Source organism: Perca fluviatilis, chromosome 14 (assembly GCF_010015445.1).
Source record: "Perca fluviatilis chromosome 14, GENO_Pfluv_1.0, whole genome shotgun sequence".
In the NCBI taxonomy this organism is placed as follows: domain Eukaryota; kingdom Metazoa; phylum Chordata; class Actinopteri; order Perciformes; family Percidae; genus Perca; species Perca fluviatilis.
The window spans coordinates 27,846,538-27,861,491 of NC_053125.1; the positions used below are offsets into that span (position 1 = coordinate 27,846,538).

Here is a 14,954-nt window from a genome sequence, read left to right on the forward strand (position 1 = left end):
CCCTGACAGTAATGATGCTGAATGAGCCAAAGACATTTGCTTTGTACGTAGAAATAATTTGGGTTCGCCACACCAAATCTCACTCCAAGGTTTGGGGAAAAGTTGGCAGCTAAATGTAGTTATATTTAATATTGGCAACTTTATTTAAAAAACAACAACAAGGGACAGTGAGGATGTTTTTACAGTGTGGTTGTCTGAGCTACTTCTCCGTATGGTCAGTGTGTTAGCATGTCGTGGCGAGCGGCGTTCCCGGAGCCCTGGCTGGACGCCCCGGCGCTGCAGTCCGGGTCACCTGATGGTGCGGTACATAAATCGGAAAAAGCGACAAAAATGTTGGAAAAACATGAGAAGAAGAGACTAAAACCAGGTCAACAACAGAGTCACACTGTGGCAGCCACGTTGCTTAGAAACATTTAATTCAACGTTCACAAGCAATCATTGAAAAAAAAGGGACAAAAGTGACGAAACCTTCTGAAAAAGCGAGAAAAACTTCAGTAAAAGCGACAAATGTTGGAAAAACTTCAGTAAAAGCGACAAAAATGTTGGAAAAACTTCAGTAAAAGCGAGAGAAAAAAATCGGAAAATGCGACAAATGTTGGAAGAACTTCGAAAAAATTGACAAAAAGTCAAAAATGTTGGAAAAACTTGAGAAGAAGAGACAACAACCGAGTCACACTGTGGCAGCCACGTTGCTTAGAAACATTTAATTCAACGTTCACAAGCAATCATTGAAAAAAAAAAAAGGGACAAAAGTGACGAAACCTTCTGAAAAAGCGGGAAAAACTTCAGTAAAAGCGAGAGAAAAAAATCGGAAAATGCGACAAATGTTGGAAGAACTTCGAAAAAATTGACAAAAAGTCAAAAATGTTGGAAAAACTTGAGAAGAAGAGACTAAAACCAGGTCAACAAAAGAGTCACACTGTGGCAGCCACGTTGCTTAGAAACATTTAATTCAACGTTCACAAGCAATCATTGAAAAAAAAAAGGGACAAAAGTGACGAAACCTTCTGAAAAAGCGAGAAAAACTTCAGTAACAGCGACAAATGTTGGAAAAACTTCAGTAAAAGCGAGAGAAAAAAATCGGAAAAAGGGGCAAATGTTGGAAGAACTTCGAAAAAATTGACAAAAAGTCAAAAATGTTGGAAAAACTTGAGAAGAAGAGACTAAAACCAGGTCAACAAAAGAGTCACACTGTGGCAGCCACGTTGCTTAGAAACATTTAATTCAACGTTCACAAGCAATCATTGAAAAAAAAAAAAGGGACAAAAGTGACGAAACCTTCTGAAAAAGCGAGAAAAACATCGGTAACAGCGACAAATGTTGGAAAAACTTCAGTAAAAGCGAGAGAAAAAAATCGGAAAATGTTGGAAAAACTTCAGTAAAAGCCAGAGAAAGAAATCGGAAAATGTTGGAAAAACTTCAGTAAAAGCCAGAGAAAGAAATCGGAAAATGCGACAAATGTTGGAAGAACTTAGAAAAAATTGACAAAAAAAGTAAAAAATGTTGGAAAAACTTGAGAAGAAGAGACAACAACCGAGTCACACTGTGGCAGCCACGTTGCTTAGAAACATTTAATTCAACGTTCACAAGCAATCATTGAAAAAAAAAAAGGGACAAAAGTGACGAAACCTTCTGAAAAAGCGAGAAAAACTTCAGTAAAAGCGACAAAAATGTTGGAGAAACTTCAGTAAAAGCGAGAGAAAAAAATGGAAGACAAATGGAAGAACTTCGAAAAAATTGACGGAAAAGGCGACAAATGTTGAAAAAACTTGAGAAGAAGAGTTTAAAACCAGGTCAACAACAGAGTCACACACACACATCCCATTATTAACATCTTTAAATGTGGTTATATTTAATATTGGCAACTTTATTTAAAAAACAACAACAACAAAAACAATACAGTGAGGATGTTTTTACAGTGTGGTTGTCTGAGCTACTTCTCCGTATAGTCAGCGTGTTAGCATGTCGTGGCGAGCGGCCGTGGCGCTGCAGTCCGGGTCACCTGATGGTCTGGGATCACCTGATGGTGCGGTACATCATGAAGTCGACCGTGGTGCATCGTGGGAACTTCCCGATGGAGCTCTCCTCCACCGGCGTGTAGACCTTGATCTGCCGCATGTGCGTGTCTCGGCCGTTCTGGTGGTTGGCGAGCACCGCGATCTGGATCATGAAGGTGCTGATTGGCTCGTTGGTCCGCTAACACAACAACACAGGGACACTTTAGTTACTGCCGAGGCTCCTGGCAGAGCTTTGAGCCCTAGCTTAATAAGGGGCCTGAAGTCTATACTGGTACGTTGGTGTGTGTGTGTGTGTGTTCTTGTTTAACTATATTCGTGGGGTCCAATAACCAGGAGTCCAGTATACTTGTGGGGTCCCGACAGCCTCGTGGGGGCCAAAATGCTGGACCCCACAAGTTTAAAGGGCTGTTTGAGGGTTAAGACTTGGTTTTAGGATTAGGGTTAGAATTAGGTTATGGTTAAGGTTTGGGTAAGGGTTAAGATTAGGCATTTAGTTGTGATGGTTAAGGTTAGGGTAAGGGTTAAGGTTAGGCATTTAGTTGTGATGGTTAAGGTTAGGGTAAGGGTTAAGGTTAGGCATTTAGTTGTGATGGTTAAGGTTAAGGTAAGGGTTAAGGTTAGACATTTAGTTGTGATGGTTAAGGTGAGGGTAAGGGTTAAGGTTAGGCATTTAGTTGTGATGGTTAAGGTTAGCGTAAGGGTTAAGGTTAGGCATTTAGTTGTGATGGTTAAGGTTAGCGTAAGGGTTAAGGTTAGACATTTAGTTGTGATGGTTAAGGTGAGGGTAAGGGTTAAGGTTAGACATTTAGTTGTGATGGTTAAGGTTAGGGTAAGGGTTAAGGTTAGGCATTTAGTTGTGATGGTTAAGGTGAGGGTAAGGGTTAAGGTTAGACATTTAGTTGTGATGGTTAAGGTTAGGGTAAGGGTTAAGGTTAGGCATTTAGTTGTGATGGTTAAGGTTAGGGTAAGGGTTAAGGTTAGGCATTTAGTTGTGATGGTTAAGGTGAGGGTAGGGGTTAAGGTTAGACATTTAGTTGTGATGGTTAAGGTTAGGGTAAGGGTTAAGGTTAGGCATTTAGTTGTGATGGTTAAGGTTAGGGTAAGGTTTAAGGTTAGGCATTTAGTTGTGATGGTTAAGGTGAGGGTAAGGGTTAAGGTTAGACATTTAGTTGTGATGGTTAAGGTTAGGGTAAGGGTTAAGGTTAGGCATTTAGTTGTGATGGTTAAGGTTAGGTAAGGGTTAAGGTTAGACATTTAGTTGTGATGGTTAAGGTTAGGTAAGGGTTAAGGTTAGGCATTTAGTTGTGATGGTTAAGGTTAGGTTAGGGTTAAGGTTAGGCATTTAGTTGTGATGGTTAAGGTTAGATTAAGGTTAAGGTTAGGCATTTAGTTGTGATGGTTAAGGTTAGGTAAGGGTTAGGTTGGAGCATTTAGTTGTGATGGTTAAGGTTAGGTAAGGGTTAAGGTTAGGCATTTAGTTGTGATGGTTAAGGTTAGGGTAAGGGTTAAGGTTAGGTAAGGGTTAAGGTTAGGCATTTAGTTGTGATGGTTAAGGTTAGGTAAGGGTTAAGGTTAGACATTTAGTTGTGATGGTTAAGGTTAGGTAAGGGTTAAGGTTAGGCATTTAGTTGTGATGGTTAAGGTTAGGTAAGGGTTAAGGTTAGGCATTTAGTGGTGATGGTTAAGGTTAGGTAAGGGTTAAGGTTAGGCATTTAGTTGTGATGGTTAAGGTTAAGGGTAGGGGTTGCGTTGCATAGTGAGGATATAGTAGGAATGGGGACACTGTGGTGTGTCTGGGTCAGGATAGGTAGGTGGAGTTGCGCAACTCCTAAAGGCATGGTGGGTGAAACAAAGTGTCTAATAGAATAGCAGGGCCGGTTACATGTCTCAGTTTACAAACAAAGTTTTCCCAAATCTCCACTCTGGCCGGTGTTTTTAGAAAGACTCGTTTTCAGAGACAAATTCTCCGTTTGCGTGTAAACAAAGGACACAGACGAAGGGAAATGTCTCCGTACTTCTCACCTGATTCATCAGAGAGATGTGAATCCAACCGCTGGGCTCCACCATCTCCAACTGCTGCAGAGAGGAGGAGGAGGAGGAGGAGGAGGCTACTATGTAAGTTCATTTATATACAACTTTTCACAGATAGAAATCACAAAGTGCTTTAAAATAAACTGGAATACGATAAATAGAAGACATACGAATTAGAGCCCGACCGATAAAGGATATCTGATTTTTAAATCCAGAAACGCATAACAAAACATAACCAGATTTCCCTATTACATTAGTTATTTATGAGTCATCACTAGAATAATATGATAACGCAGTTTAAAAATAAACTTGTTTGTTTTATTGTCACAAGAGAACATCAAAATATATTAAAGTTCTGATAAATAAAATGTATAAAAATACAAACTTAAGATATGTCAAATCGAAGAGTGCTGCCAACAGGGAGGTTGTAGAGCGCCCTCTGGTGGACGGACTCTGCAACGCTGATAACTATAATATAGGCCGATATATCGGTCAGGCTCTAATAATATAAGAATACAAGTGACGTCTAACTAACATCTCTGACATCTCTCCATTAGTGCATGTACAGGTTCTGAGCATGTGTGTGTAATAACAACAGAGTGAAAATATTGGAATTTCCCCTTGCGGGATTAATAAAAGTATAAATTAATTAATTAAAAGAATCGGGGTCAGCCCTATGTTCCCACAACGCTATGTTCGCACATTTCTAAGATTTTTCTTAAAATGAGGCCCTATGTTCCCACATTTCTAAGATTTTTCTTAAAATGAGGCCCTATGTTCCCACATTCCTAAGATTTTTCTTAAAATTAGGCCCTATGGTCCCACATTTCTAAGATTTTTCTTAAAGTGCCCATATTATGAAAAAATCACTTTTTCTGGTGATTTGGGGTGTTCTTTTGTGTCTCTGGTGCTTCCACACACATACACACTTTGAAAAAAATCCATCCATGCTGTTTTGAGTGAGATACAGTTTCTGAATGTGTCCTGCTTTCAGTCTCCTAGTGAGCTGTTCAAAATCGGCTCGGACTGTGACGTCACAGTCCGAAATGAGCTGGCTAACCACAACCGTTAGCTCGTTAGCATGCTAACCGTTAGCATTAGCATGCTAACGCTAGCATGCTACATCGTTCTCAATAGCAAAGCACTGCTACAACACACACAAGTTCACCATAATCTACAAAAGAACTACTTACATGTGCGCCCTCATTTAGAAGTCTCCCAGCTAATCCTGCCTTGTAACTGACCAAAGTTGGAGAAACAGGCTTTCTTTTACTGTCTCTAGAGTTAGCTAGCTGACATGATCTACATCTGAGCTACTGAGCATGTGCGAGTGCAATCAAAGATAGTACAGAAGAAGAAGATGAAAAGAGGTCTCACTCTGTAGCTAAAACAGAGACCAGGTGAAAAGAGGATCTGCAGCAGTGAGAGAGAGCTGTGCAGTACAACAACAATATGGTGTTTTTTGAAAATTAAACCATGTAAACCTATTCTGGTACAACCTTAAAATACAGTTATGAACCTGAAAATGAGCAGAATATGGGCGCTTTAAAATTAGGCCCTATGTTCCCACATTTCTAAGATTTTTCTTAAAATGAGGCCCTATGGTCCCAGATTTCTAAGATTTTTCTTAAAATGAGGCCCTATGGTCCCACATTTCTAAGATTTTTCTTAAAATGAGGCCCTATGGTCCCACATTTCTAAGATTTTTCTTAAAATGAGGCCCTATGGTCCCACATTTCTAAGATTTTTCTTAAAATGAGGCCCTATGTTCCCACATTTCTAAGATTTTTCTTAAAATGAGGCCCTATGTTCACACATTTCTAAGATTTTTCTTAAAATTAGGCCCTATGTTCCCACATTTCTAAGATTTTTTCTTAAAATTAGGCCCTATGGTCCCACATTTCTAAGATTTTTCTTAAAATGAGGCCCTATGGTCCCACATTTCTAAGATTTTTCTTAAAACGAGGCCCTATGGTCCCACATTTCTAAGACTTTTCTTAAAATTAGGCCCTATGTTCCCACATTTCTAAGACTTTTCTTAAAATGAGGCCCTATGGTCCCACATTTCTAAGATTTTTCTTAAAATGAGGCCCTATGGTCCCACATTTCTAAGACTTTTCTTAAAATGAGGCCCTATGGTCCCACATTTCTAAGACTTTTCTTTAAACTAATGTGCCCAGCTATTTCCAATTTTTCTTAAAATGAGGCCCTATGGTCCCACATTTCTAAGATTTTTCTTAAAATGAGGCCCTATGGTCCCACATTTCTACGATTTTTCTTAAAATGAGGCCCTATGTTCAAACATTTCTAAGATTTTTCTTAAAATGAGGCCCTATGTTCCCACATTTCTAAGATTTTTCTTAAAATTAGGCCCTATGTTCCCACATTTCTAAGATTTTTCTTAAAATGAGGTCCTATGTTCCCACATTTATAAGATTTTTCTTAAAATTAGGCCTTATGTTCCCACATTTATAAGATTTTTCTTAAAATTAGGTTCTGTGTTACTACATTTCCCTTCAATTTAAGCCCTATCCTCCCACAAAATGTTTTTAGGGTTAGGGGGATAAAGTCCGATACAAATTTATGAAAAAGGAAATGTGGGAACATAGGGCTTAATTTGGGAAAAATCCTAGAAATGTGGGAACATAGGCTCCCAAAAAGAATCGACAGAGTCTGAACAACGTAAAGAGAGCGGCAGTGCATTCAACTTCCTGGATTCGATCGGTTGTGAAAACCTGAGGCAGCGATAATACTATCGTGAAGAGCTGTTTACCCGGATTTCTTGCAGGTTGTGGAAGTTGTTTCCCACTCTGACGGAGATCTTACTGGGCGTGTAGCTCTCGTCTGATTTATAGTCAGCGTAAATACACAGCATCTTCACGGTGGTCCTCCTCCTGGACAAAACAAATCGGGACAAATGTAAACGCATCAGTGACGGTAGACACAGACGACGAGGTGACAGACCTACATTTAAAAGGTCCAATGTGTGGGAACTTCTCCCCGTCTAGCGTGGAGCATCAAGATTGCAGTTTAAAGGTACGTATTACAGCTACGGTAGCCTTCACGCTCCAAGAAGACGGTCTCTCGCTCTTTTCAATTTGGGGGAGGGGTGGCACTAGCTCAGTCCGTAGGGAGTTGGAAGGTCACTGGTTCAAGTCTCAGTGTGGACTGGTAGCTGAAGAGGTGCCGGTTCACCTCCTGGTGCACTGCCAAGGAGCCCACTAGCTCTGACATCTCTCCATTAGTGCACGTAAAAGGACCTGAGCGTGCATGTGTGTGTGTGTGTGTGTGTATTTCAGGCTTGTGTGTAATAACAACAGAGTGTAAATTGTTATTTCCCCATTGGGGAGCAATAAAGAATATAAATTATTAAATTAATTATGATATCTTCTTTCTTTTATCTGGGCGAAGAAGAAGAGATTTTTTTTAAAATTTAGGTTTTGAATACGTGTGGTCCTCCATGTTTCCTTCTCCCGAGACACACCAGGCCGATAATCGGCCGTGGGACAGTCTGGCGAGGTCGGTGACGCGAGTCTGTTCGGTGTGTCCCGTGTCTGGGGGGGGCGGCAGGGCAGTCGGGACTCACCTGGAAATGGCGAGCGGGATGAGGTGACTAGAGTCTCTCAAAATCTGATGAATATCTGTTAAACTGACCTTTGTTGATCTGAAATGAAGACAGATTCAGGAACTACACACACAGAGACACACACACACACACAGAGACACACACACACACACACACACACACACACACACACACACACAGACAGACACACACAGAGACACACACACAGACAGACAGACACACACACAGAGACACACACACGGAGACATACACACAGAGACACACACACACAGACAGACAGACAGACAGACAGACACACACACACAGAGACACACACACACACACAGAGACACACACACAGAGAGAGACACACACACACGCCCAGAGACACACACACACACACACACACACAGACACACACACACAGACAGACACACACACACACACACAGAGAGACACAACACACACACGCCAGAGACACACACACACACGCAGACACAGAGACACACACACAGAGACACACACACACACAGACACACAGAGACACACACAGACACACACACACACAGACACACACACAGACACACACACACACACACACACACACACACAGAGACACACACACACACACACACACACACACACACACAGAGACACACACACACACACAGAGACACACACACACACAGAGAGACACACACACACACACACACAGAGACACACACACACACGAGAGACACACAGAGACACACACACACGCAGAGACACACACAGACACACACACACACACACACACACAGACAGACACAGACAGACAGACAGACAGACACACACACACACACATACGAGACACACACACACACACACAACACAGACAGACACACAGACACACACACACACACAAACAGACACACACACTGACAGACAACACACACAATCACACACACACTGACAGAATATCACACACACACACACACACAGACACACACACAACACACACATATCACACACATCAACAACACAAATACACACACACACACACAGACACAGAGACACACAACACACAGACACACAATACAACAACACACATAATAAACAAAAAAACACACACACACACACACACACACAACAAATAACACATCATCATCAACACAATCACATCATCAACACACAAAACACAAACACACAACATACACACACACACACACACAAATCATCAATAACAAAATCACAATCAAAACAAAAAAACAATATAACATCAATAATACAATATCATCATCACATCAACAAACACATCACATAACAAACAACGCAGAGACACACTTCCTATTTTAAAGTTTCCAGAAACATGTTTTTCTATTAACTATTTTACGATAGAGATCAGATTCTGAACGAAGTCACTATGACAGTCTGGCTTTGAATTTCCAGAGAAAACAAACCCATGTGACGATCCATCCAATCTGCTGCCCGGTTTTAATTTTTGGGACGATAACACAGAATAGCTGCTTCGCTATGGAGACGATTACATCTCTTCGCTCCGTGTGTTCTGAGGAACTTCTGACCGACTGGGGCCGATCGGTCCGACTGACCTTTACTGCCGACTGGTCGGTGTGTAACGGCTTTTAGGGAACGGGCAACACAGATTTTGATAATAAACTTAATTAATTGAAATTCCCCGTGAGCCGCGGCAGGCCGAGCGTTACCTGAACTGGATGTTGACGAGATGGGGCTGGGACCCGTCTGACTGCCAGTACGTCTCCAGGTTATCGTCCCTCAGCTGATCAACTCCGAAACCTGGTCGGGGGGGAGGAACAGAGTTCAGAGAACATCAGACACACACACACACACACACACACACACACATACACACACACACAGACGCACACAGATACACACAAGACAATAATACACACAGACACACACACAACACGATAATAACAATAACAATACACACACACAAAGACTATCACAGACGAGACACACACACACACACTACATACAACACACAGACACACACACACACAAGACACACACGCATTATACATTAAACAGACACACACTGCATGCACGACATAATAAATACATACATACATACACGATTAATACACAGACACACATACACACATACAATAATACACAATACATACATACATACACATACACACACAGACTATCACATCATCATCATTATTAAGACACACACTGTATGCACGACATCATAATAATCACATAGACGACATTACATACATATCATAGACACATTGCATGCACGCATCATAAATACATAATAATATACATACATCATACACACATCATTACACATACGCTATCATTACATACACACACATACAGACACACACACAGACATCACACACACTATCAATAGACGAATCACAACACTAATATTAATATACACAAATACACATGCATGCACGACATCATAACAGACCATCACATATCAATATCAGACACACTGTATGCAACGCATATAATAATAATAATAAATATCAATAATTATCACATTAACATTACACACATCCACACACCATGCACGCATCATCAATACATAATACACAAAATCACACAAAAAATAATATCAATACATCATCAACAAAACCACAGATTATAATGATACACACACACAAACAATAATAAACATACACACAACATACAACACACACATCATCATCATCATCATCATCATCATAGACTATCACAGATCGCACACATTATTGACACACACTAATAATTGCATGTAACGCATATCATCACCAATATCAATATCAATAATAATAATATCATCATCATCATCATCACAGATCTATCAATATCATCAATATAAGATCACACACACTGCATGTAACGACATCATCATAATCATCATCATCATCAACCAATAACACATAATAATATCAGACACACCGTAATACACGCATTACACAATAATAATACTAACAATCACACAGATCTATCACAACACATACACATACACACAGACACACACAGACACACACACACACACATCACAGACGCACGCGAGCACACACATACACAGACACACACTGCATGCACGTACACACACACACACACACACACACACACACACACACACAGACACACACAGACGCACACACACACACAGACACACACTGCATGCACGTACACACACACCCACACACACGCACATACATACACACACAGACCCACACTGCATGCACGTACACACACACACATACACACACACACACACACACGCACACACACACGCACACACATACACAGATGCACACACACACATACACAGATGCACACACACACATACACAGACACACACACACATACACAGATGCACACACACACATACACAGACACACACACACACATACACAGATGCACACACACACATACACAGACACACACTGCATGCACGTACACACACATACCACACGATACACATACACACACACATACACAGACACACTGCATGCACATACACACACACACACCACACACTACACTACACTGCGCATGCACGCACATGGATGCACACGCATGCGCACACACACAGCTAAACACACACTGCGCATACACACATACAGTGCACACATACACACACACACACTGCAAATGCACACACACACACATACAGTGCACACTTACACAGACACACACTGCATGCACGTACACACACACACACACATCAATCATCACACCGGCGCATGCACGACATGGATGTACACGACGCGCCACACACACAGCTAAACACACACTGCGCATGCACACACACACATACAGTGCACACATACACTGCAAATGCACACACACACACACACACACACACACATACAGTGCACACATACACACACACTGCAAATGCACACACACACACACAGCGAATGCACACACACAGACATACTGCGCACACACACACACTCACTCACACACACACACAGACGCAGACGCACACAGACACACACTGCATGCACGTACACACACACACACCACACACACACACTGCATGCATGCACACGCATGCGCACACACACAGCTAAACACACACTGCGCATGCACACACACACATACAGTGCACACATACACACAGCTACACACTGCAAATGCGCACACACACACACACTGCGCGCACACACACTCACTCTCACACACACACACACTACACACACGTGGAAAGTAACGGATTACATATACTGGTGTTACTGTAACTGAGTAGGTTTGGTGTGTCGGCTACTTCTACTGTTTAAAGTAGTTTTTGAAATGCGTACTTTTACTTTTACTTAAGTAGTCTATCCAAAATCTAAGACGATACTTAGCGTCATATCCCATCGATTTAATATTGATATATTGCCCAGCCCTAATATTGATATATTGCCCAGCCCTAACTTGTACTTAAGTACAAGTTAATCAAGGTAATAGTACTTTTACTTAAGTAGAATATTTTTTAACTCTGTCCACCTCCGCACACGCACACGCACACACAGTCCATTAGGTTTTGGGGCTGACCCGGTTTACAGGAGGACAGGGACCACACCGCCTGGGAGCCGATCTCCCGGACCGTCCCAGTCCGCTCCAGCTGCTTCGGGTCGGCGCCGGGTGGCGTCTTGCTCGGGGTGGCCATCTTTCAACCACGGAGAAAAGGCAAAAAACACAAGTTCTCAGAATTGAGCAACATAAACGCCAAACTCCCTTTAAAAATCTATAATTTTGACGTTTGCTTGAATATTAAAAGATGTAAATGTATGACATTGGAGAGCTTATAAGACACTAATGGATCCTTAGCGGAAAATCGGCAAATAAGTGACACATCTAACAGTTACATTTTGGGCCAAATTTGTGGTTAATATAATCACAGCTATTTGAAGGAGAGGGTATGATACGTTAAACTGAATTAAAAAGTGGACCACAACGTTGCAATAATAAGTTGTTAGTTATTTTATCCATGCATGCAATGTTTTCAGAAGTCAATAACGCAATGCCAAACTCCCTTCACATTTTCAACATTTTGACGTTTATTTGTACATTAAACATGTTAAGTAATGCCAGAATCTGAGTTAAGAGCTTATGAGTTTCAAAAGGTACTTTCTTGGGGAAATTCGGCATACAATTTGACACATCTGGTAGCATCTTATTTATAGAAAATGTGAATTAAGTGCCAAATTTATGGTAAATCCGATCGTGGCTATTTCAAGGATGGAAGCTCTGTGGATATCAAAACATTGTGATATGTTAAACTAATTTTAAAAGTGGACCACTACGTTTTAATAATGGGTCGTTAGTTGTTTTCTACAAGTCATGCAATATCAATGTGCGAGTAAACATGAGTAAATTTAACGAACGTTTTAGCGCAGTTTAGTGGTGAGCTCTGGTTAGCTGTTAGCAGCTAATTTTTTCTCGACTGTTAGACCGTCTCAAAGCCACTAAAACTTAGTTTACGATATAAATATGAGTAACACGTACAGGTAAGGGTAGTACAAGTCTCCAATACTGTGTGTCAGTGCATCAGATGAGGCCGTTGGACACAATTAAAGTTCAAATCCGCTTTGTTTTTGCTGCAGCCACTTCGAATCTCTCACTTTTGTGAGTCGCTTTCGAGTTACGTCACCAGCACCGCCGTGTCGCGTTCTGTTTGCGTTGCTCCCGCCATCTTTCCAGCCGGCTTCCAGGAGAAGAACACGTTGCTGGGAAAAAAACTTAAGTTTCACCCGCAATTTTTGGTGTCTAAACGTCGTTTCTCGTCTGTTTTCTTACAAGCCCGGTAACCGGAGGCGAATAGGGGTGAGTTTTTAACTTATCGGTCCGGATTTGGGGGCCTTTTCTGGGGTTGTATTGCCATAAAAACGAGAGTTGTTCCCCCAACCGACCAGCTGTCAAAGTGCTGGGCCTCCGTTGGTAACGTCGTAGAACGTGAAGCTAACCGCTAGCTAACTGTTAGTAGCTAGCTAGCAGTTAGCTTAACGGTATCGTCAAGTGTAACGTTGGGTTTTTAACCGCTGATTAAACGTAACTTAATGTACAGGTAGACTTAATTGGTAGTCGTACAGTGTATGTTTGAACACAGCTGCTGTTACTGACGTAGCTCTCCCCGCAAACATTACGAGTTGCCTTGAAACGTTAACCAAAAAAAGGATGTTGCACCAAATTCTGTTCAATAATGTTCCAATTAAAGTTTTTCTTGCCCACCAACACACACGGACACGCACACGGTCACAAGTCACGGTGTTTTGTCAATATGCGTGACCGGTTGATGATTTCGGCCATGTTTTGACTCACTGATCGGCACGTTATTTAGGGACAAATCCAAGTTTGGTGCTCGCCACCGCCCGTCACGTTGCGTTTCAGAGTTGTGATGCTGTAGATGGAAACAACAGACTAACCCTTCAATTTGTATTGCATATATGTTTTACTTCGTGGTGAATATTCGCGGCGTTGAGAAGGCGGACGCCACTGACTAGTTAAATGCCTTGGATCACGCAAAAACACCACATGTACGTTCAGTGGCGAGGCGACAACTTGAAAGGCCAGACTTTTAAACGGAGTCTGGTGTGACTCACTCTCGTTGGCAAAAAAAACACTGCGAACCGCGAACTTCACTGGTTTGCAGCAGTTTAGTTTACGTCATTTCGCCCTCCTGGGACCTTGCAATGAAAAAACCCACTAGGATCTGCATTAAATGGGGGTCGCAGTCCCGATCAGGTAGAGACTGGTTCAGGGCTGCGGACTGTAGTGGATCTGTGGCACAGCAGCCCATTGTTAAAGCCAAAAGGCTGTGCGTTTTTGTTCAAAATGTGAATGTGTTGCTTCAGCAGAGTGGGTTCGAGCCTGAACACTGTCCTCTACATTTTAGATGTTGTGTGTTAGCTTTGGTAACTGCATATCACCATTATTTATAGATGGATAGATGGATGGATAGATGGATGGATGGATAGATGGATGGATAGATCGATGGATGGATGGATGGATGGATGGATGGATGGATAGATGGATACAGAGCCGGCCCGACCCATAAGCGAACTAAGCGTCTGCTTAGGGCCCCGTGGCTACCAGAGGGCCCCCCAAGAGCGCTTGAAATGTCCCACAATAGAGCGCATAACAGAGCCGGTCTAATTAAAGAAAGCGTTGCTGCTAATTATAGGTCTCACTAGGGCTGTGCAATTAATTGAAATTTAATCGTGATTATGATTTTCGGCTTCCAACGATCACAAAAACAGAATAATCGAGAAAAACTATTATTTAGCTCATTACGTTTTGCAAGTAAACTCTTATTTTCTTCCTTCCTCTATTTATTTCATTCATTTAAAAACAAATGCGACAACAGCATTTAACAT

The 14,954-nt window shown here is 41.7% G+C and overlaps 2 protein-coding genes across 3 annotated transcripts in view; one reads left to right on the forward strand and one right to left on the reverse strand.

Annotated features, from left to right (window-relative positions):
• Window positions 1-1,827: 1,827 nt before the first annotated feature.
• anapc10 (anaphase promoting complex subunit 10) lies at window positions 1,828-13,991 on the reverse strand. 2 transcript variants are annotated; one of them, XM_039823078.1, is made up of 6 exons: window positions 13,900-13,991; window positions 12,133-12,247; window positions 9,318-9,408; window positions 6,823-6,943; window positions 4,041-4,094; window positions 1,828-2,196 (listed from the first exon to the last, which is right to left on the reverse strand). In XM_039823078.1, the coding sequence occupies exons 2-6, from the start codon at window positions 12,245-12,247 to the stop codon at window positions 2,017-2,019; spliced, it is 561 nt and encodes a 186-aa protein (XP_039679012.1). In that variant the 5' UTR covers window positions 13,900-13,991; the 3' UTR covers window positions 1,828-2,016. The 2 variants fall into 2 exon arrangements, with proteins under 2 accessions (XP_039679012.1, XP_039679010.1); XM_039823076.1 differs by lacking the exon at window positions 13,900-13,991 and adding an exon at window positions 13,087-13,231.
• Window positions 13,269-14,954, forward strand: part of abce1 (ATP-binding cassette, sub-family E (OABP), member 1) — a 26,604-nt gene continuing 24,918 nt past the window's right edge. The window contains exon 1 of the mRNA XM_039823075.1: window positions 13,269-13,404. The gene's annotated coding sequence lies outside the window, so the exon portion shown is untranslated. The remainder of the gene's footprint in view (window positions 13,405-14,954) is intronic.